At 45.8% G+C, this 23,214-nt stretch overlaps 1 protein-coding gene across 2 annotated transcripts in view; it reads right to left on the minus strand.

Moving 5' to 3' along the window:
- The window catches only part of LMCD1 (LIM and cysteine rich domains 1), a 59,710-nt gene extending 43,721 nt beyond the window's left edge, over positions 1-15,989 (minus strand). The window contains exon 1 of one of the 2 annotated variants that reach the window (XM_001491739.7): positions 15,587-15,989. In XM_001491739.7, the coding sequence (XP_001491789.3) occupies positions 15,587-15,628 (42 nt within the window). In that variant the 5' untranslated portion in view covers positions 15,629-15,989. Of the gene's footprint in view, positions 1-14,006; positions 14,303-15,586 lie in introns of those variants that run through there. The other variant, XM_005600408.4, reaches the window with a different exon arrangement.
- Between the last annotated feature and the right edge of the window lie 7,225 nt (positions 15,990-23,214).

Genomic DNA, 23,214 nt, shown 5'->3' on the forward strand with positions numbered 1-23,214 from the left:
ACTGTAATCCCTGGGTGGTGGTGAGAATCAAATATGAGAATGCATACAAAATGTTCTGAAAACTGTAAAGTGCTGTAGAGATCAGGGATCACCAAATATTAGATGTTTATGAAACCCCATGATCCTCCTTCGTGAATTTCGTCCTCAATATACTATCTGTGTGATTATGTACTTATAATTTTTCTTTAAAAAAATCACTTTTTAAAAACTTATTTTTTTGAAAAATAATAACCTTTATCCCTAAGATATATAAAAAAATAAATGGTAACCATGAACAATACAATCAATATGAAAGCACATCATTAAATTCTAGCTAATACTATTGCCTTTTGAAAGCTCTGAGCCTGAGGACCACTCTCCATCTGTTTCAGGTGAAGCTGGGCAAGCGTTGGAGGTGTTGAAGACATTTTAGCTCCAGATGGAGACTTTCTCCTTGACATAATCAGAAGGATGAAAGAACTAAAAAAAGGAGAAAGATCCTGCTGACATGGTTTAAAGTTGTTAACACACGTCTGTGTACCAAGTAAATTCACCTCGTGACAGACAAGTTCTCGGTCCACACCACGGGAACCCTGTAAACACGTTAGGTATAGACAAGAAATGGTACAGAGGGAAAGAGGGGGAGCTGTGTATTGAATATCCTACATTTAATTCACATGCATCATATGAGCTATGTCACTACGGCATTTACTTAATCCCTCTGAACCTCAGTTTACTCATCTGTAAAATGGGATTGGTGTAAAGATTAGGAAAAAACTATGTAGCACAATGCCTGGCGCATGGCCCGTGCTTAGTAAGAGCAGTTAATATGCCTTGTTCGAGAGCAGGTCTTCTATTTCAGCCCCTCACATCAAGGGCAGAACTGGGTGCAGTTTCTGGTGTTTTGGTTCTGAAGAGTATGGAACGACTAATAAAACGGAGGAGAAAATTTGGGGCCGTTTCTCTACCAGCAAAGTAAAGAGGAGAATTAAAGTAATTAACTGGACCATTCAGATTTTTAAAAGACGGGAAAAATATCGACCAACAAAGCAACTTCACCCAGCAAAACCCTGAACAGACTTATCCCCTCTTTCAAAAAGAGTTCACGGTCAGCATGGTGTCAAGGGCTTGGCTAAAATTATAAAGCACCGAGAGGTGTTGATATTAATCGTTTTTTAAAAAAGGGAGTGCCAACTATAAGGCTTCAGGATAAGAAGAAATGTAATGGGTCCAGGGCCTTCTCAGAATTTCTTGTACTTCAAAGAGCATGTACTTGGCAAAGATTCCCCCACTTTCCTGAGTTTGGTCAACGTGGCTGAGGGAAGGCAAAACTCTTAAAATCCACACAGATGGAACTTTTCCACTGGCCCTATTTTGGTATAAATATTCATCAAGGACTAGAAACTTAAAGTAGATATGGGTCTGAGCAATGAGTGGTTTGGACTCAGTTTCAGCTGATTTTCAGTCATCCCGCTGGCTCCCGTCTCTCAGGAGGGCCAACTCTCCTGAGATGTGGCTGCTGTTGTCCAGAGATCTGAGCCAACTCCTCCCCAGACCACGGAAATCATCAGAGTTTGTTCTCAAGAGACTTCCAGCCAGAAATAAGGGGCCTCAAGGTTCAGATGAAGGTTCAAGCCAGTTGTTTGAAGGAGGGAAAGAAATCAAGGCTTGGCTCCTCCGCCATCCTCAAGTCAACCCTTTTGTAGGCAAGTCTGAAGGAGGACAGTAAAACTTGTGACCAGACATTACAAATTCAGGGTCTGGTTTGGAACGGTGCCTTCCCCATCCCTCTGACTTTCATTTCCTTTTCATCTTAAGATCCTTGCTAAATACTATCAAGGAGTCTCCCTCCCACTCCTCTGGTCCCTGCCTATCTTGCCAGTTCTGATCTTGGTCCATGAGTCAGAAGGGTTTAGATTAAGCAATATGTATGGGGTGCTGGGAGAGGTTAATGGTCTCACCAGCTCTATTCCATGTCTGTCTCGTGTCCCCCGCCCTCATGTTCTCTCCCCTCCTATCCCCTCAGGATTCCTCATCTCTGTCAGAAATGAGAAGCAACCTGCTCTTACCTCTTCTTCTATCTTTCCTTCTCTCCCATATACTGATTCCATTTCCTTTTCTATCCATTAATAGTATTGAGCCCTTACCAGATGCCAGGCTTTCCGAGGGGGACAGCGAGGAGAATAAGGCACGGTCCCTGCCCTCAACGAGCTTACGCATGGAGATAATTACAGTGCAGGAGTTAAGAAAGGACAGCGAATGCTCACGTTCCAGGGCCATTCAGAAAACTAAACGTGCACTCAGTAGGAGAGGAAATCCATGCCGGGAGTTCAGAGGAGAAAGAACTTGGTCTGCACTGAGGGCTTCACGAAGGAGGGCCCTGAGGAAGGGAGAGGATTTGGGCCCAGGGAGAAGGCCATTCAGCATGTATGTGAGGAAGAAAAAAGTATGTTCCGGGAACGAGTGATAGATCAGTTTGGGGGAAGCAGAATGTTGTAGTGAGAGAGGAGGCTGAGCAGGGACTCAGCAGGTGGAAACTTTAATGCCAGACTGAAGTCAATGGAAAGACTCGGATGAGTCCTAGCGGCAGCTCCTGGGGACAAAGTTGTCCACCAACATGATACCTCCATGGGGCTGTGGCAGGAACTTAGCCCTCAACCCCTGGGTCCCCACATCCTTCTACTGCTTGCATATATAACACTTTCCCATTATCTATCAAATAGTGTCTTTTGTATTTTCTAACGGTACTTCAAGGTAAAATTTACATATAGTAAAAATTCACAAATCTCAAGTATTCCCTTGCTTACTTTATATGTATATCCCATGTGACCACTATCTAGATAAAGATATAGAATACTTCCTGTGCCCCAGAGGGTTCCCTCATGCCCCTTTCTAGTCAATAACAACCTCATCTTATAAAGGTAGCTAATATTCTGACTTCTAGCATCATAGATTGGTTTTGCCTGTTTTCAAATAACACATAAATGGAATTATGTATTATACATCTTTTGTGTCTGACTTCTTCTGTCCAACGTATTTAAGATTACCCATGTTGTTGCATATATTAGATTTTTTTTTTACTAAGTAGTTTTCTGTTGTATAAATACAAAATAATTTGTTTATCCATTCTCCTATTGATGGAGGTTTGAATTATTTCCAGTGTTTAGCTATTATGTGCTCCTTTCTCTTGGATACCTACCTAGAAGAGAACCTGCTAGGTCATACGGTAGCTATACATTTAACTTTATTAGAAGAAACCAAACCGTTTTCCAAAGTGGTTGTATCATTTTACAATCTCCTGGCAATGTACATGAGTTCCTGTTGCTCCACCTCCTTGCCAACACTTGCGATTGTCAGTATGTAATTTTACTGTTCTTCTGGGGGTATAATCCTATCTCATTGTGCTTTTAACTTGTATTTCTCCAATGACTAATGATGTTGAGCACCTTTTCCTATACTTATTAGCCATTTAGACGTCTTCTTTTGTGATATGCCTGTTCAAGTCTTCACCTATTTTTTAAAAAATTAGATTGCTTTTTTGAAATTATTTATTTGTAGGACTCATTTATATATTTTAGATTACAATCCTTTGTCAGATATAAGTACTGTGAATGTTTTCTCACCGTGGATTGTCTTTCACTTTCTTAGTGGTATCTTTTAATGAACGCAAGTTAAAATTTTGATGACCATCTTTCCTATTTATCTATTGAGCATTCCCTTCAGATGGAAAAGTCACAAGGACATAATACTTAGATTACTCTCTTATTGTTCTAGCATTCCATATAGTAATAAGCTATGACAACTTTGCAAATAATTTTTAAAAGCTTCTTAAAAAGACATTACCTCTTTTACCAAGGTTTTCTTCTTCTCATTCATAGCCTTCTCTGATTTCATATTACCCTCGCTCCCTTCTTAACAATCAGGTTCTTTGTATGGGGAGCAGCACTGATTTTTCATGAGTGCTTATGACATGGGTTTGGAGTTCTCTTGGTGCTTTAAAATGTCCTATTCCCTTCTCTCTTGACATGTTTTTCCACTTTAAAAACTCTCTTCCAAGAAACAGGATAGTTTGGTGGCACAGAAGTGACCTTTCCAACTGGGTGAGGACAGAAGGAGAGGGAAACATCCTGCCCAGAGGGAAGAGGTGACAGAAGTCACAAAACTGATGGCAAAGCAAAGACTAGGGGCTCTCTGTTAGCCATCTCACTCAGCTAAATGCGGACACTAGGCCTCCCAGAAGATGGAAGTAACCCAAGAAATAGATGCTTTGACCTTAATCCTGATCAACATGTAGGATTTGGTTGGTAAAGCAGAAATGGAACATTAGAGAAAGTGGCCATGGCCATTCCCTAAGAGAATAAATGGGGAAAAGTTGCAGAGAGAAGATTTTAGCTTAAAAGAAAGAGCTATCTAATAATTAGAGGGGTTCAAAAAAACATCCCCTTAGGAGGTGTAAGTGCTTGTAAATGGTATTCTCACAGCATCTGGGTGTCCAATTTTCCTCATGTGTAAGGTTTTGGATGGGGTACTTGGACAAAATAGAGTTTTTAAGTCTTTCTGAACCTGAAATGCTATGACACCCCAAATCCTTACCCCAACTCTTCTAATAACTAGCTCTGTCACCTTGAGCAGGTCACCTAACCTGCTGGATCTGTCTGACTGTTAAACAAGGAAGTGGACCTAGAGAATCTCTAAGGCTCATTTCACCTCTTAAAAATTAATCCTAATTGCTGAGATATACCGTACAAGCATTTTTCAAGTAAGCATATCCTCATTCCCTTGTGATGGTCCCAGAGCTGGGCTGGGTCCAAGGAAAGGTACAGAGGCAGGAGAAAATAGCCACTCCAACTGGCGTGAATCTTATTACAGGTGTGTTCTCCCCATGGGCTGTTTGGGCCTGCCGGCTGAGCAGGAGAACAGACACGAGGAAACACAGCTTTTCCAGCAAACCTGGCCTCTTCTTCAGGTCCTTGTAAACACAGAGATGATCCCTATAATTCCTTTTCCCAGATAATTGGCAAGGAGTCACTGAAGATATTTTCTCCCTTTGTTTAACACACCATATGCAACCGACAAAAATCAAGAACGATTATCCCAGTGGCATTTCGATATCCAAACCACGTGTTTTTCATGTTGATGCATCACCTGCTCTAAACCATGGCGAGAAGGAATCCACATTTTCAGACCAAGTCAGAAATCTGAAGTAAGAACTGTGCAAAAGGAACTGTTTTTTGTTGTTGTTGTTTTTTGTGGGTTTTTGTTCTGCTTTATTTCCCAAACCCCCCCAGTACACAGTTGTATATCTTAGTTGCAGGTCCTTCTAGTTGTGGGATGTGGGACGCCGCCTCAACGTGGCCTGACGAGCGGTGCCATGTCCGTGCCCTGGATCCAAACCCTGGGCCGCCGCAGCGGAGCGCGCGAACTTAACCACTCGGCCACGGAGCCAGCCCCCAAAAGGAACTGTTTTGATGCAAGATTTTGAATCTTGCTCATGAAGTTCCTATATTTCAAAAAGCTGATTTTCTTCCTCATAGTTCATCGAGGAATCCTAGTTGAGATTTCTTTTCCTCTAACTATCAATTAAATGGCTTCAGAGTTTAAACGCGAATGAAACTCGGGGCGCACACGCACATCCCGTAACGCTGTGAATTGTTTTCGTGTTCTGCTCACACACGCCGTGTGCTGAATCTCACAGAGTGTGTGTGCGTTCCTTGCTTTCCATATAGTGTATGTCCTCAGTTATCTATTGTTTTCCTTCCGTCACAACAAGAATCTACATCTTTCTGCAAAAATTCACACTCAGTGGGGGTGGGTTTGCTGGAGCTCCATTGCTGGTTTGGGAGTCTCCAGCCACAGCCGTAAGGAGCTTTCTGCAGGCCACCTTGGCAACCCCTGCTGTCCTGCCACCCTAAGGGGTGTTGGTTGAGAAGCAAGAGGAATGAGTTCTCAGATGAGAAAATAATAGATGTGCATCATGGGTGGATGGAGACATGGGAACGTACTTCTCCACAGTTCTAGGTGGATGATATGCCCCAAGTTAGAAGTCAAATAGGATGCAGAATATGCGTGTCATACTTGGAAGGCATAAACGGGTCTGGGACCCAATCCTAAGAGCTCATTCATCCTTGTCTTTCAACACTCAGCTCAAATGTCGCCTCCTGGGTCAGCCTTCCCTAACCTCCCCAGGTGAGGTTAAGTGCTTCCTCTCCTGAGCACCTCGGTCCCACCTCCCACCTGTGATGGAGGCCTTTAGGCACGGCCGTGATTCTCTGACGGCCGGACTGGCTGATCCTTTTCCGAAACCATTCGCCTCTGGCATTCCTTTCCTTTTACTTCTCCACTTCCCAGCTCCGTCCCTGGCATGTAATCGTTGCATAATATATGTTTGTACCAAATGAATTCTTAAAGTTGGCCAACTCAGAGCTGGGTAATAAATTTCATCAAAATAATGTTTTTATTCTCTTTACCATTTCACTCTCATTAGCTCTTTTAAGAGTGATAACTCAAGTTTAACACACATTTGTTATTTGTCAAGTACTGTGCTAAGAACTTAACAGATTATTATTGTGAGGATGATAACTTTGAGGCCCATTTTATTGATGAAGAAACTGAGGCTCAGAGGTCATCTGACTTGTCCAAGGCATTAGGAAATAAGTGGCAGAGCTGGATTTGCACCCAGTTTGCCTAGCGTAAGAACCTCAGATCGCAAGCCACTATAGTTGTGCGTGTGTGTTTATATATGCATATATTTGTGGATGTGTGTATAGAAAACTGCTAAAGCTTTATTTCGACAGAGGTCTCAATACATTTGGGCTCTTTTGGCTGTCTGACATGAAAGTATCCGTTTCTCAGAACAATGTTTTAAATGCATAAAATAAAATATGTAGGATTACAAAGGAACCCAGTATTACTGAAATAGTATCAGTACACGACAAATCTGTGATTCGGCAGCATACATGCCTTTATTAAGTTAATTAGCAAGATCTAGCAGCGGATTTAATTACTGTTATTTCAGAACAGGACGAGCCTAAGTGGTACACGGGGCACCTAGTGCAACAGTGATAGGATAGGAAAATACCCGATTTCCATTGGTACCCAGGGCACAGGGCCCACACCCAGCTGTCTTTTCCTAACATAAATGTGGAATACAACAGCTTCATTTGATTTAAAACAAAGGCACAGGGGCTGCTAAATTGCCAGGACTTTGGTCTTCACTCATAATGGAAAGGAATGCTAAGTTTCAGGTAGAGGTTGGGGATGCAAGGATGCAATGTTTTTCTTCATTTACATACTGTGATACCCTCCATTCTATCCACAAATCCCTGGTTAAAAACCTCTCCTCTATTTACTAACAAGATTTTAAAAAATCTCCCTCCCAGACTTCCTCTAAAATAAGAAGCCCCTAATACTGCCGCTCGCCCCCCACCCCCCGCCCTCGGCTGAGAGCGGAATCCCTTTAACAAGGGCACCAGCGGCCACAGGGCCAGGGCTGGGGTGGGGAGCACCAGGGAGCCTCCGTAGGTGGATGGCTCTCCTCCAGGATGAGGGCAGGGCTGGGATCCACTTTCCCTCCACCTCTTCCAGCCGACGGATTAGCCGGGTCAGTCTCCTCAGTGGTCAGCCTCCCGAATCAGTACCTGGAAATGCCACTTAGTCATACAGCCCAAATAGATGCTGTCTTCTTGGGGCAGGCTTCCTCCGGGGGGGTTAGTCAGCCAAGAGCTCTTTCCCCATGCTCCTGCCCTTTGGTGCCCCTGACACCAGCACCATGAAGGACAGAGCTGGGGTGTCAAGCTGCCTGAGGACACAGGCTGAGCAGATTACTCGTCTACCACGTGTCTGCAAGGAGGCTGAAAGGGCCCCTGGGTGCTGGTGGTCCCTGAGAGCTGCCTGTCGTCTCCCTTGCCTCAGACCTCTCCCCACTCAACACCCTATTTGAAGTGCAACAACTCGGAGAGGAATAGCATACTCATTCCACCGACACTGTAGAGATGACGGGGGTTGGCATGTGGCTCAGAGGTGGACAGTGCTGGGAAATGTGAGAGTGGGGAACAAAAGAGGAGAAGGGGGGGTGTGTGTGGAGGAGGTCAAGAATCAAACAGAATCATGGAACACTGACATTATTTGGCCTTTCTCCCACCTTTATGAGAAACGAATTCCACCAGACTCAAGTATACATGGCAGGGACCAAGTTTCTCACTTATTGTCTTGTACGCAGTGCTCAGCACAATGCCTGACCCATAACAAATGCTAAATAAATATTTGCTAAGGGAAGAAATGAATGATTATTACCCTGTCTCATAAGCAAGACATCTGAGGCTCGCGAGGGTAAGTCCCTGTGTAAGGTCACACCCCTGGGGCCAACGACCGTCTCCAGCAAGGGGAGGGCTGTTTTTTAGAAGTGTAGCAACCAGACACTCAAAGCAAATTGTTGCCATTGCCACAATTTTGCATACAATGTGGCCTGGATATATTTATGGCTAGGTCTAAGTTTAGCTACAAAGAGAAGCTCCTGCAATCTGATATCTTAGAAGCCACGCGTGACGTAGGTAAGCTGTACTTGGTCTCCCACGTTCCAGTACGAAACCAGCTATGGGATTTCTGCCCTGTGCTGAGGAGAGGGGATACCAATGACAGCAGGAGGAAATATTTTTTGAGCACTTACAGTACATCCAGGCACTTTATGTGCTTTCTCTCATTAACAGTGGTTTAAATGTAGAACTATTGTTAATTGTCTCTCTCAAATGAGGAACCAGAGTTCCGGAGAGGATAAGCAACTTGGCGAAGGTTGCAGACCTAGCAAATAGCAGAACTAGGAGTCACATCTAGACCTCCATGCTTGCAAAGGTTGTGTGTTTAACCGCTCCTCAAAATGGCCTCTAAACTTTTTGGCCAAAGCTAAGTTCATAGCCAAAACGTGCAGCTGACCTTCTGAAGCTTGAGGGTAGGAAGTTGCCATGACATCAGAGTACTCTGGGCATAGAAGTGACAGAATATAGAAGATACCCTTTTCTTCTCCATGCGGAAAAGATGCTGTGAGTCAGTGCCTGTCTCGGTGATGTCACGTGTAAATTTTAGATACGCCATTTCTCTTCTATGTCGCGTCTACAACAAGAAGGGACTGACCAGGCAGATCACTGGATTCTGCTCAGCTCTTTTATACAATGATTCATTCGTGTTTTTCTCCAAAGATTAATTTTACAAAGGATCCAATGTTTTAAAACAAGAGAAGAAAAAAAGAAAACAATCCATAAATAAATCATGTGGATTTAAAACAGCCGCCATGGGATGGACCCTGGTGCTCCTTTGTCCTTCAAAAGAGTGACTTGCCAAATGGAGCCTTTGGTTTCTTCCCCCTCAGCGATCTTATTTCCTTTTAAAGCGTGTGCTGGTGGGGGCTCGGGCTGTGTTTTGCTTGGTCTTGATTCACGTGTTATTGGGTAGACTGTGAGTCAGGCTGACCAGGCGTGTAGAGATACACATTCCAGAAGCCAAGCTTATCCCTAGGCTAGAATTTCCTGGAAGCTCTGGGACTGGGATCTCTAGGATTTGTTTTCTTTTTTGTCAAGTGTCACTGCTTCTTCAGTAATTTCATGACAATATTGCATGATTCCTTAGATTGTCTCTCTACCAGCCTCCTCCCTAGAGCGTTCCATCAGTCTTCTAGAAAACCAGGAACCAGGAGAAATTTAGAAAGCCCTTGTTCTATCCCTGGGAAGTGGCTTTGACTTGGTGTGGGTGACAGTATACACTTGGTAGTGACCAAGAGATATCAGAGAGGTGCACTTGGCAAATGCTGGGCACCTCCTGAATCGGACTGTCAGTGTGTAGGAAGACGTTGATCCTGGTGTGAAGCTCATAGTAGTAATCATAGTCCCTCTCTCCCAGGCTTCTGCTTCCAATGAAGCCTTCTTGTTTCTTCTTATAGCGGAAAGAGCATAAATTTTGGAATCAGAGAAGACCGTATTTGAGTTCTTAACCTGCCATCATACGATCTTAGGCAGGTCATTTAAACTCTTAGTCTTAATTTACTCGTGTGTAAAAGGACATTAATATTTTTGCATGATAGTCCTTAAGGCTATAGGAGATAAGATGGGAGAAAATGGCAAGCCCCCTGCATGCAATCAAGAGATGCCTTGCCTTCCTCTTTCTTGCCTTTCCCCAAACTTGTCTGTCCTAACAGAGAACAGACGAGTGTTCCTGCAGAGTCCTTAGAAGGCAAGAGACCAAATAAATGATAAAAATAAGACCAAATACGTCCCTTCTGAGAAAAAATGTAAAAGGGTTTGCTTCTCATATTAAAGAGCAGACAATGAGCCAAAGAGTTGATTTGGGAATTTTGCAAAGCTTTGTAATTATATTATTGTTTCCGTTTTCGTGAAAACACAATTGCATTCCCACATCAAACGTTTAGGCTTAGATACCAAATACAAGTTTCGGCCACTAAAAGAGTCTTGGTGGGGCTGGACTGGTGGTGCAGTGATTAAATCCGCACGTTCCACTTCGGCGGCCTGGGGTTGGCCAGTTTGGACCTGGGACGCACTGCTTGTCCAGCCATGCTATGGCAGGCGTCCCACATATAAAGTAGAGGAAGATGGGCACAGATGTTAGCTCAGGGCTAATCTTCCTCAAAAAAAAAAAAAGAAAAAACAAAAAAAGAGTCTAGGTACACATATGAGACCCAAGTTCTTGTTTAACTCTTTCTATAAAAGCTTTATAGAAAGCATTTCTAGAACTTCTGCAGATCTGTGCCAATGATATGTGTGAAGCTCCAAGAGGGGGTGCAGGACGCCCGGAACATTTCATGTGAAGTTAAGGGAATGTCATGATCTTGAGGGACTCCTGTGGAAGGGGCTGGTGGCCTTGCACCTGGTGAGATCATGGCAGCTGCCAGCCAAACCCTCTTCCTGTTAGCAAACGAAAGCGGGAGGGAGGACAATTCCAAATGAAGACACTTACAGAGAAACAGCTGTCCCTTCCTTCTGGATGTCTTGAAAAGCCGTTCCACAATTCTGCTTTCAGTGGAACGAAGTTTTAGGCCTATTTTTCCATAATCGTTTGTTATTTTGGAGACAGCCTGGTGTAGAGGAAAAGCCAGCGGAGTGGAGCGAGAAGGCAGTCTGCTTCCCATCCAGAGGCTGCCACTTTTAGGAAAAGGGACCTGTCCAAAGTCACCCGGTGAGTAAACGCCTGCAGTTACTACAATGACTCAACCCCTGGCCAGAAAACTTTTCTTATAATAAACATTTTTAAATGGTGTTGGATGAACACTAAGGAGATAAGAACTCCCAGGGTCTTACTCATCATGACAGATTTCCACTTTATTATACATACACTATTTTGGATGTGCAAGTTGAAAAGAACGAATGATTCTTCTTCCCAAAGTCAAATCAAATCCTCCTCTGCAGCCCAGTTGACTGCCCTGGGTTGCCAGAGGAACTGTTCCCTCACTTCTCTGCCCCTTCCCTTATCCTCACCAGAACTGGCCTGAGGAGGGGCGTGAAAGAAAGACACACACACGAGCCTGTGTGGCTGTCCCTCCTTTCCGGGCCCCTGCCTTTGCTGAATTCAGCCCATCCTTTTGCTTCCTTGTCACCTTTCATCAGTGAATGTGGCGAGAAGATCAAACTACAGGATCTTCAGAGCGGAATACCCAAGTCAATTTTCCCCTGTCCTGCTTGTAGAACCGTGGGGAAGCCCTGGGCTCGGAGAGGTTCTGGAGCTGGATGGCCTAGGTGAAAGCCGGGAGATGATCTGTGATTCAGCCTCCCCCTGCCTCTCACCACAGGTGGCAGGCGCACTGCTGGAAGTCAATCGCCAGCCCCCAAGCCCACATGTTCAGACACATCTGCACAATATGACAAGCATCTGCCATTTACAAAGCAATGGCTTCAGCATCTGTTTTTGGAGATCCTTGAAGAAGGACTTGGATGTCTTTCTCTTTTTCTTTTTTAAATAAGGTTCTCTTTTGGGCCAAGCGGCTTATACACCTATGGGCAGGTCCCCAGTGCCTTGGCTATTAATGTCTCTAAGGGACAGCTTAATATATTTTTACAATTGAGGGAGCCAACGACAATTCTCGAGGAGCCATGTTTACGTTGGATCGGCTCACCCAGGCAAGATGCCAGCAGTTTTGCACGCTGCAGGAACTGGAGGTGAAAGCAGGAAGGGCTGAGTACAGAGGGGAGGACGAAGCTTTAGGACAGGAAAGCCAAGAGGGATGTGATGTGGAGAAGGCTTGAGGGAGACGCCCAGCTGAATCTGGCAACGCACTTAGAAGAACCATCATTTAATGCTCCTCCGACACTGTGTTGAGGGGTGAAAAACAGAACCCTTTGGAGCCAGCCCACTGGCACAGGCACAGTCAACAGCGAACATGCTTAGATCTCTTTTTTCTAGTCCTGCCTAAATCTCTGCAAATGGCTCCTTGGCAGCCAAGAGGCCTGTATTCCTGCAGAGCCTGATGTGCTGCAGCACTCCGTCTCGGCGATCTCAAATAAGGAGACTGACCCCTCTGGGACTCAGTTTCCTTACCTAAAAAGCGCAAAGAGCTCCACGTCCCCTTCCAGGCCTAAAAATCTATGACTCCAGAGTGAAAGGCTCAATAACTGGTAATCTCTGTTTGGTGTAAGCAGATTTTGTATCTGTTGGGCTGGAACGAAGACAAGATCATTGGTCACTGTCTTAAATTATCAAGGCTGAGCAATTGCCTTTGCTTCAGCTGAATGAAAATTAGTTGCTCTTCAGGCAGGACGGTCATAAAGAAAAGTGTGTCCTTCATTCACCAAAAGACGCTTTTCAGCATTCACACACCCATCAAAATATACCGCCGCCACCAACAATAACAATGGCTAACTCCATACGAGAGCTCACATGCTGAGCCCTTTATAGACATTATCTCACCTAATGATCACAGACACCTGGGGAGGGTGATGCCGCTGCTGTCTCCCTAATTTTCTGATGAGGACACAGGGTCAGAAGTTAATTACCTTGACCAAGAGCACGGAGCCAGTAAGTGGTGGAGCTAAAATTTGAACCCAGATCTGGTTACAAGAATACCAGCAACCAGTATTCTTAAACACACTCAATAAACAACAGAAGAACAAATCCACAATAGTGGTTGATTCCACTATAAGAAACGGAGCATCTGACTTAGCAGATGAGAGGAGGTAGGGAGCTGTTTCTAAGCTCTGCTGCTAACTGTGTCTGTGACCCACGGTGAGTCCCTCCGTCTCTCTGGGTTTGCTTAGAGAATCTTGAAGGCTACTCCAGTTTTTGGATTTGCTGTTCTCTCTTGAAGACCTTTTTATGACTTTCTGGCTGCTGGGGATTCCCTGTACCCTCCTCCCCTTGGAGCATGGCGGTGGAGACAGCTTGCTTGCCATTTTAAACCATTTCTCATTTTGTAAATAGGTCCCTTGTAGCTCTAAGAGTCTATGAAATCGTTTCAAAACGCCTAAGTGTGATTACGCATCCTGAAGCCAAATGTTATAAAACTCCCCACTGTTGCAGATTTGAAAAGTAAATATGCAGTAAAAGCTTTTCAGCATGCTGTTGACGGCCACAGCGTTTAATCAGCGCTGTGACTGCAGCGTGGGGAGCCTGCCCGCGGCTTCTTGAAGACATTGGTTAATCTACAAAGTGGTGATCTTCCTCCTGATTGTCACGGTCCCAAGAGGTAAAAAATATCCGCCCTTTCATCTCTACCCACCACATTCTTTCTCTAAGCCTGTAATTGGATCTAAATGGAAAATAAACCCTTTGCGGGCCAAGGAAGTTGGCACTCGAGAGTGACAAGGAGGAGAACATGTCCTGCCTCTAATCCAGATAATCGCACTCTCCTCTGCACAGGAAAATAAAAACGAGGCTTCTCCCAAGTGGTGGCCTCCGCAGGCGGGAGGCGGGTATTCCACGAACCCCATCTCACTTCACACATTAACCATCAACCAGCTTGTAGCAAAGCCACCCAAATCATCTGACTTTCCAGAGGACACGGGGACTCTGCCCTTTTAGCTCTGAACTCTTACCTCAGCTGAATTTGCTGAATTCAGACACACAAATACTCCGATGCGACAATTTAAAAAAGAATGCACAAAATGTACTGTCTGCACACACTATGGTCTTCGCTGGATGGATATTCAGCGGTTCACTCACAGTTTGCTGAGTCCTGCTGTGGATGGCATGCTGTGTTGGAACAGAGATGAGCAAGGAAGGTTTGCCCTCAAGGAGTTTAGAAAGATGTGTAGAGAAGTAAGAGCAGTGCATGCCTGACTCACTACTAGGTGGAAATTAATAGGTATCTTACCAAGGTCTAAAGGGTTCTGAGAATTCCACAGAAGGAGAGATGACTTGATTCTGCAAATAGTCTGGCAAATGCAACGGGGGCATGGTACATTCCAGAGAGATGCCCAGATAAAGTCTGACTTGGTGTACACATTCAGAAGGGTTCCCTGGACTCTGTGTGCGGGAGTCTGGGGCAGATCCGCCGTGCAATTGTGCAGCTATAAATCACATCCATGAATGCTGAGCCTCTAAGTGGCTGGCTTGCATTTTTATTTTGATTCTGACATAAGGTTTTTTTTTCGCCACTCATTCTACCCCACAGGTGATGACAGATGTCTAAGGAAGTCTTTGCCCTGCAAGACCAAATCCCCTGAAATCAGAGTTTAAAAACGACTGCTTTGCGAGATTAATCCACAGTTAATCTCAGTACCATGGCTGTTTCTGCTGCTTTGCGGGAGGCGCGGCCTAACATCCCCACATCTGAGACAAGGAAACTGAGGCTCAGAAAAGTGTCTTGGTCAATATGGTGCAGATATAAAGTGGCAGGCCAGGGTTTCAATGCCTAAGACTTTCCTTAAGCTCAGCAGCCTGATGGAATCCAGGCTCTGTGACCCTGGGCCTCAGTTTCTTCATTGGCTGTCTCACTGCTCCCTTCCAGCTCACGTGTCCTCTAAGATTCCCGCCTGTGCCATCTCCCAACTGCTTTCAGGTAGGCAACCAGCCAGTGGTGGAGCTACAGGCACAGGGCAGGCCCCTCCTGTGGTAATTGACCCGTGACCTTCTGGGCTCCCGGCCAGCCCTCTTGAAAGAGAAACGTGCAGACCCTGGGGATGGAAATTAGTTCCCGGGTGCTGGATCTGCTGCCATTGCCAATATCACCAACTAAAGAAACTCTGTGTGTGTGTGTGTGTGTGTGTGTGTGAAAAACACAAAACAGTGGGATAACGGCAAAAGGGGAGATTCCTTGTGAGTAAATATTACACGCCCTCCCCCTTCACTTCAATCATAGGACGGGGAAGAGAGAGGGAAAGGTTGAGTTTTTCCCCCTACAAACCACAGGATTACCATTTAAAAAGGTTTTTTACCTTATTTAAATTTTAATTAGCATCACCAAAGAACTAAGGTCCTTTGCCAATACTTTACACAATGGCTTTTAAAAGCAAATTTTGCGGTGCGTGCCTGTTAGCTCAAACTTGTATTCCCAACTCTTCCTTCTCCTGTGAAGTCTTGGAATTGTGTCCGTCTCTAGGTAAGTTTCCGCAAACACATGGGAAAGGGAAACGGGGAAAAGAAGGAATCTAAGTACAGACAGATCTCAGCTCACCTTTTGAACTCCTGGGTTGAGGTCCTTGGCCACCTTTGCCATCTTCTTCTGGGCCGGAGAAACAGCGCCTGGCTTCTCAGGCAGAGGCGCGAGGCCGCGCAGCGGGGACAGCGGTGGCTGAATGGCCAGGTTCACGGGCCCAGGGGGAGCTCTGCGCGCTGCCGGGCGCAGCGGGGCCCTTTAATTGGAGAGTGGGACTCCCTCTAAAACCTCGCCAGCCAATCCACGAGGGCGCTCGCACTTGGCCAGCCAATCCCAGCTCGCGGCTCCCCCCCCGCCCTCCGGGGGGCCTCGGCCCGACTGGGAGGCTGCAGCGGGGCGAGCGCTGCCCTGACGTCAGTGTGGCCGCGGCCCCTGCCTGCCCGGCCGGCGGCTCGCATCTGTCCCTCGAGCGAGCGGCAGGAATCCGTCCCCACGCCCTTTTCCTTTAAAGGACAACGGGCAGAGGGTGGGGCGGGCTGCTGGGCCCCGCGATCCATTCAGGTCAAAAGGGAGAGTGATCAAACGGGAAAGCCGAGGTATTTTTAGTGAGCTGGCTCCAAAAATAAATGCTGAGCTGTGTTCCCCTTCCCACCCTTTCTGCCTTGTCGTAGGGGGGTCCAAGCAGAGGGGGGAGGCAGGTAGTAGGCAGCAGCGTTGATTTGGCCCGCGAACTTTTCCCGAACTTAGGTAAGTTTTTTAATCACCAGAGAGGAGGTGCGATTCCAGTGAGTTAGGCTTTAAAAAAAAAATTAGTGTTTGTAAAGTATTATTCTGTCTTTCATAACTTGCTTTAGGGTCAGTCCTCCCGATTATAAATGCCAAGATGTACATCTTTACCCCTATAGCCATATTTTCTCATTATAGCCTCATGGTTATCTCAGGTATTATTGTTAATACCATGATGGTGATGATGTTGATCACTCCCATTTAATAGATGGGGAAATAGGATCCGAGAGGGTAACTGGTCCAAAGTTGAATTCTCCAGCAAGGCTTTAACTTGAGAGACTGAGAATGAGAGCTCACCTGGGGAGAAGGGCCACAGGATTACAAGCCGTACACTAGGAAATGAGTATTTTTCAGAAAAATTGGGTGACGCAAGTCTGGACAAGCAAGATGCCATGTGTGGATTTCGCACGTCCTTGAGATGGAGTGTCTTGCAACATCTAACATAACTCCTATAAGACACAATTGGCCGGTCTTCCCTCTCTCTGCCGTGTTGTCTGCCTGTAAATGCACGTCTCCCCACTGAGCCACTTCCAGAGACCTGGGTTTCCCAAGGCATTTTCCCTGCAGGACAGAGGACTAAACACGAGCCCTTTTTCACCCTGGGAAGAATACTGCTCTGTTGAGGTTTTCGTCCTGTAACCCACGATGGCAGCGCCCCCTGCCAGAATCCAGGGCTCAAGTGGGCTAAAATAAAATTGGGTTGCAGGGAGACTGAAGGGTCATCTCCAAGTACATCATGTGGGACTGAATTGGGGGGCCGAGGGAGCTGCAGGTCACATTCTGGGGCTTTCTCTCATTTTGGAGGTGCTTTCCTTCTTAAAGCCTCCTGCAATTTGGTTAACACATCATCATCTCCATCCATCCCAAATCTTGACCAGTGATCTCAAGTTGTGATTCCTTTTTCGGATTCCTAGAAAGGGCTTTCTGTTTGGGATTCCTCTTTTCCAGGACAAGAGGTGGCCTCTTCTTCTTCCATGGATTTCTGCTCTAATTGATGTTTGTTTTGCTGGCCCCCACCCATAGCCCCCACACCTGGCGTGTGATAGACCCGCAGAACACATTTGTGGAATGAAGGGAGCTTGGGTTCCAGCTTTTAATCAGCGGCCAGCAGGCAAGGCTGGACTAGGAAGAGGTGGCACAGTGCTACACCTGGTCTGGTTTGTCCAAACTTCCAAGGTGGGCTGCGTGTTAAACCCGTGTGTAAATAAACTGGAGGCCAACAGAAGCCTGGCCTGGGGAGGTTTCTACGTGAATAGCCCTTTCAGTAGCAAATCCTAGGAACAATAGTGCTGAACTGCTGGGCTGTCAAGCCAGAAGCCTTTCTATTTCAGAACTCCTGGAACAGAAGCCAGGAGAATAACAAAGACAAGCTTTATCCCTTGCAAACCAGGCAGAAGCCTCCCCAGTGAAGTCATTTCCATTCCCTTCCCAGCTGCCCTCCTTGCCCCATCCTGAGAAATCATTGTTCCGCAGAATAATTCTAATTTTATTAACTTTCATACTGTTTAGCTCCAAACACGAGACCCTCTTCCCCTTCCTTATTTTTACCCTTGGGCCTGGTTTCAATTAAGGAGGCAGATATTGTGGCCATTTCTCAGAACATGAGAATCAGGAGCGACTGCTTGGAGTGGTCCAGTCTCTCCTTTCTGGAAAGAACCTGTTGTGGGCAGAAAGGTGATCCGCACTCCCCGCGAGAGCTTGCCCTCTCCCCGGCTGAGGATGCTGACTCTGACTCTCTAAGCCCTGCTCTCCAGCCAAATGTTCCAGGGGTCCTATAGTCAGAGTCTTGGCTGGACACCAGGGCAGACTGTTAGAATTTGGGACTGTTCTGGGAAATGGAGGAAGTGTGGCCATGACACCTTAGCCTCACTCCGGCTCTGAGGTCCTTTTGCTTCTCTTTGGAAGAAAATGGGGTATCTTTTCCAGGTTGGAACAGTAGAGAGATCTGATTTTCCCAAGGTTCATTGCCTTGTGGTGCTGGGGCTTATTAGAAGCTTCGTTCATCCATCAAGCAGTTTGGGGGCCCCTGCCTTGAGCCAAGCCCTGTGCTAGGTGCTAGGGACACCCGGGCAAATACAAGAGTCCTTCCATTTCAAGAATGTCTTGGTCTAATAAATATCACTAGAGTGCTCTGGTTGATAAAGCTCTTATCTTACTTGAACTTCAAGACAACTGTGGAATAATTCTGGTTGTTCCATAATAATTCTAATTATTTCTCTGGGAGAAAACAGAGATTTGGGACAGTCAGGGACTCCATCCAAGGTCACACAGCCAGTAGGCAGGACAGCTGAAATTTGAAATCAGAGCTTCTAACTCCAGACTGTGTCCTTTCACCTATATCACACTACCTCCCATAACGACTCTTGAGGATTGATTATAGAGAAAAGAGTTAGCACTGGGACTAAGATGGTGATATCGCCATCATTACCAGTGGGTTCGTCCTAAGTGGGATTTTTGACTCTGAGTTTCATGCTCTTTTCACTGTTCATTCATTCATTCAACAAACATTGAACTGAGAACTACAATGGGTTAGGCGCTGGCTGAGGATACAACAGACAGTGAGTAAGACAGGAAAGGTTCTTGCCCTCACACAGCTTCTATTCTATTGGGGGGAGACTGGCATTAGACAGGTGAACAGATAATTGGATTAGGTAACTGAGGGTGCTAATGGGTGCCTTGGAGGAAATAAACAGAGACTCACTGGATGTGTGGTCCATTCAGATCAGGTATCCAGGAAGCCTGACTGAAGGGGTCATGTGAGCTGAGACCTGAAGAAGGAGAATGAGTCAACTATGAGTAGAGCCACCAAGGAAAGAACATTCCAGAAGGATGGAGTCATGAATGCAAAGACCCTAAGGTGGGTGCATGCTTGCTGTGTCTGAGGGATCATAAGGTTAGCGTGGCTGGAGGGTAATGAGGGACAGGGAGAATGCCTGAGGGGACCCGAGAGAGAGAGGTGAGGACCAGATCACAGTGGACCCTGCTAAGGAGGTTAATTCTCCTCTGAGGCCAGTGGGAGCTACAGATCAGTGCTTTCCAACTGAAATATAATGTGTGCCACCTGTGTCATTAAAAATTTTCTAATAGCCACGTTAAAGAGAAAGTGAAAAGAAACAAATGAACTATTTATAGTAAATTTATTTAATCCAAGATAGCCAAAATGTTGTCATTTTCACCTGTGATCCACGTAGAACATTACTGAGATGTTCTACGGTCTTTTTTTCATGCTACATCTTTGAAATCTCGTGTGTTTTTTACGCTTACAGTACATCTCAGTTGAGCTCAACCACATGTGGCTGGTGGCTACCGTAGTGGACAGACCAGTTAGGGAGCGTTTTAAGCAGGGGAGTGACAGCATCTGATTTGCTATTTAACTCCCAGCAAGGCCACCCAAGACGTACTAATAGAAACCTAGGTGGTAACTAACAACCCCTCATCATCAGATGGAGCGGCTGAGGGGCTGGGAACCAATAGCTGCTTGTCTGGTCCACTGTGTGTTTCAAGCATTCGCTGGGAGGGACAAGTGAATCGCCCAAAGTCATAAAGCTCGAAAGAGGCCAAGGAAAACCTTGAACCCAGATCTTTTCCTGCCAGACACTTCAGGAAATCCCCAATAATCACAGTTTATAATGATGATGTTTTTATTGTTACAACGTGGCAAGCATGGTTTTGTTGTTTTAATATGCAAACATGAGTGGTGGCTTCTATTTGGTTATGAGTTTTTAAACATATTGTATTCATTAAAAACACCCAATACTTAAGAGTGGGTAGATATAAATAATCCATGAACCACATAGCATATTTTAATGTGTGTTAATTGATATAAATACACCATAATTACATAATATATTTTAACTTGTATCAACTTGGACCACCATATATATGTGAATTGTTCACAACTTAAATTTTTTGGTTTCTTTCCTGCCATTCTTACAGTAACTTTAATTTTAGAATAACTATCTAATTTTCTCCAGACTTTTGGATGGCCTCCTAGATCAAGAAAGGCTTTGCCTATAAGGCCAAAACATCTGGATAAAAACAAACGTGATTGTTGGATCCAAGTACTCTCCTGCCTTGTAGCCTGTCTTTGACAGGAACAGTGAAAGACACAAGGAAAATCAGCGCATTGTGAAGGAAATGTGGACAGAGTCCAGAGCCCTGCATTTTGATCCCAGCTCTGCTGGAAATGGGATGGCTGACTGTTATCTGTAAGGCCACTTGCAACCCAAGTTTGTTATTTACTGGGAGCAGTGATCAATGCTCTGAACATCAGATATATATCCCACCTGAGGGTGCAATGGAGCCGTTCTCTCTTTTACCAGGTTGACAAAGGAGTAGAAAGAGTACAAGCTTTAGACCTAGAAAATCAAAAGGGAGATTATTCTGTGGGGGCCAGACCTAATCAGGTGAGCCCTTTACAAGAAGACCTAGAAGTCAGAGACAGAAGAAATCTCTACCACTGTCCTGCTGGCCTTAAAGTAAGCTGCCAGGGGCCGGCCTGATGGCGCAGCGGTTAAGTTCGCATGTTCCGCTTCGACGGCCCGGGGTTCACCAGTTCAGATCACAGGTGCAGACGTGGCACTGTTTGTCAAGCCATGCTGTGGTCGGCATCCCACATATAAAGTAGAGGAAGACGGGCACGGATGTTAGCTGAGGGCCAGTCTTCCTCAGCAAAAAGAGGAGGATTGGCGGCAGATGTTAACTCAGGGCTAATCTTCCTCAAAAATAAATAAATAAATTTTAAAAAGTAAGCTGCCCCGAGTTCCACATCTGTAAGGAAATGAATTCTGCGGACAACCACGTGGCAGAATGATAAATGTATTGTTCTAAGTTGCTAAGTTTGTGGTAATTTGTTATACAGCATAGAAAATGAATACATTATTATCCTCATCGTTCTTGGATCTGTTTTAAAGATTTAATTCTCTGCCACTTCCTGGGGCGAAGAAGTTTGGTACCTCTTTTTAAAAGAAATACTTCTGTGCCCCTCAACCCTTAACACTTCATGGGGCAATAAGTTATGCGAGTTGTGTGTGTACTTCTTACCAAGGAGAGAGTTCTAGTTATGATCCTGGAGGCTTGAACCATAGCACACACTTGATTTCCACAAGTGTGATAATTAATGCTACACTCAGCCTGTCCATCCTCTCAGTGTGTGTGTGTGCCTGGACCAAGGTGGAGAGACAGGACTCCCAGCCTTTCGGGATCATTCTGGATCTTCTCCACGTTTGCCTCCAGACCCATTCCTTCCCCCTCCTGCAGCTTTGTCCTGGGAAGCTGACCACGGACTCTGTGCACAGGCCCCTTTGCTGTCTTCACTTTCAGTTGAGCCGGTGGGAGGCTAAGGTAGGAGGCCGAATAGGTGTATTTAATCTCCCCACTTCCTCCCTGTTGGCCTGAGTTTTGGAGGTGGTTGTGTTCCTCTCCCTGCAGCCATGGCTCCTGTCAGCCTGGGGACAGCTCTCTCCCTCGGCCCCTTCAGGCCTTCAGCAAGGGTGGTCCTTGCTGTCGCTGGTCCCCAGCATGCTTCCTCCTCCCAGGTGGGTTCATTGAACCCTGTTTTCTCCATCATTGATAGTCGCTTCATTAAACTCCCTTTAGTTACCCCTTCAAGTGTTTCCAGCCAGGACCTTGACCCCTACAGAAGCCAAAATGGGTTTTAGAGATGATCCCACGGCAGCCTTCACTAGGTTATTGAGATACACGGTGCCCCACGGGTTTCTCATATTGTCTTTTTGCCTATTGGCATGTGAATTTCTTAAAAAGACTTGAGGCTTGGCAGCTAATTAAAATAGGAAAACCAGTTAGAGGTACTGGGAAAAGCAAGACAGACATTTGAGGACCTTCTCCTGGGCAGGGCCGTGGCTGCTTTTGCATCGTGAGGAGAACACTGACCATGGAGGTCCCCTTCGGCCACCAACTGTGACTTTCAGTCTATAATGCCCTTGTGCCTCGGTCTCCCCGTTTGTAGAAATGGGGCTTACTGTGAGGAGTGAACGTGGGGCTGGATGTCTAAGCCCTGATGGCTCCTCCAAGTGTCAGGCGATCCCATGCCAGGGTTCCAGCTCACATGCTCTAGTCTGCAGTCTTTGGGGATGAGGCTTGAGTGTGAGACACTGGGGAGCTTGGAGCAATTTGCTGAGCTGGACCCTCTTCCTAAGCTTGAATCACTGTAATTTGCTGAGCTGCATGGAGTTTGCAGCCAAAATGTAGCAAAATACCCATTGTGTTCTACGTGGCCAACTGGGAGTGAGGTGGTGGTCTGACTCGCTAAGGAGAACGCATATTGAATAGGATTCAGAGGCGATGCTGCAGCTCCAAGTTCCCAGTCTAAGCATGATTTGGATCCTTGGGGGAGGGTGGCTAGTGGGAGCAGTGGACTGGGTCCGAGGAGGCTGGGGGGGTAACTCTACAGTGGCCTCTCAAACAGGGGATTGCTCAGCTTCAAGGGACACACTCAGGATAATTGGTACCAAATGGCATTTCTAGGCTATCACCACCATGGCTGCCAGGCTCTCACCTTCCGGAGGCAGGAGGTCTTATCCCCATTTTACAGAAGAGTGAACTGAGCCCTGGGATGTTAAGGAATTTTCCCAAGGTCACACAGCCGGTTGCAGAGCCTGAATTTGGACCCATATGTGTCAGACTCCAAAGATGGTATTGATAAAAACTGCAAAACAACAGCTAAGGCACAGCAACCGTTTCTCGGAGTATCTCCCGTGGGCCAAGCTACACTTATCACGTTTCATTCCTACAGTATAGGGTTGCACAGAAATAAAAACCAGTTTATCCTCCTCTCCACACACACACTTAACACCAATGGTCTGATTGTAGTTAATCCTCAACAACCTAATTTTGGGGACTATTTAGAATAAAGTTCTATTTTAGAATAACTTTCTACACACCAGATAATGGGGAAAATC

The sequence above is a fragment of the Equus caballus genome, chromosome 16 (genome assembly GCF_041296265.1).
Source record: "Equus caballus isolate H_3958 breed thoroughbred chromosome 16, TB-T2T, whole genome shotgun sequence".
NCBI lineage: Eukaryota > Metazoa > Chordata > Mammalia > Perissodactyla > Equidae > Equus > Equus caballus.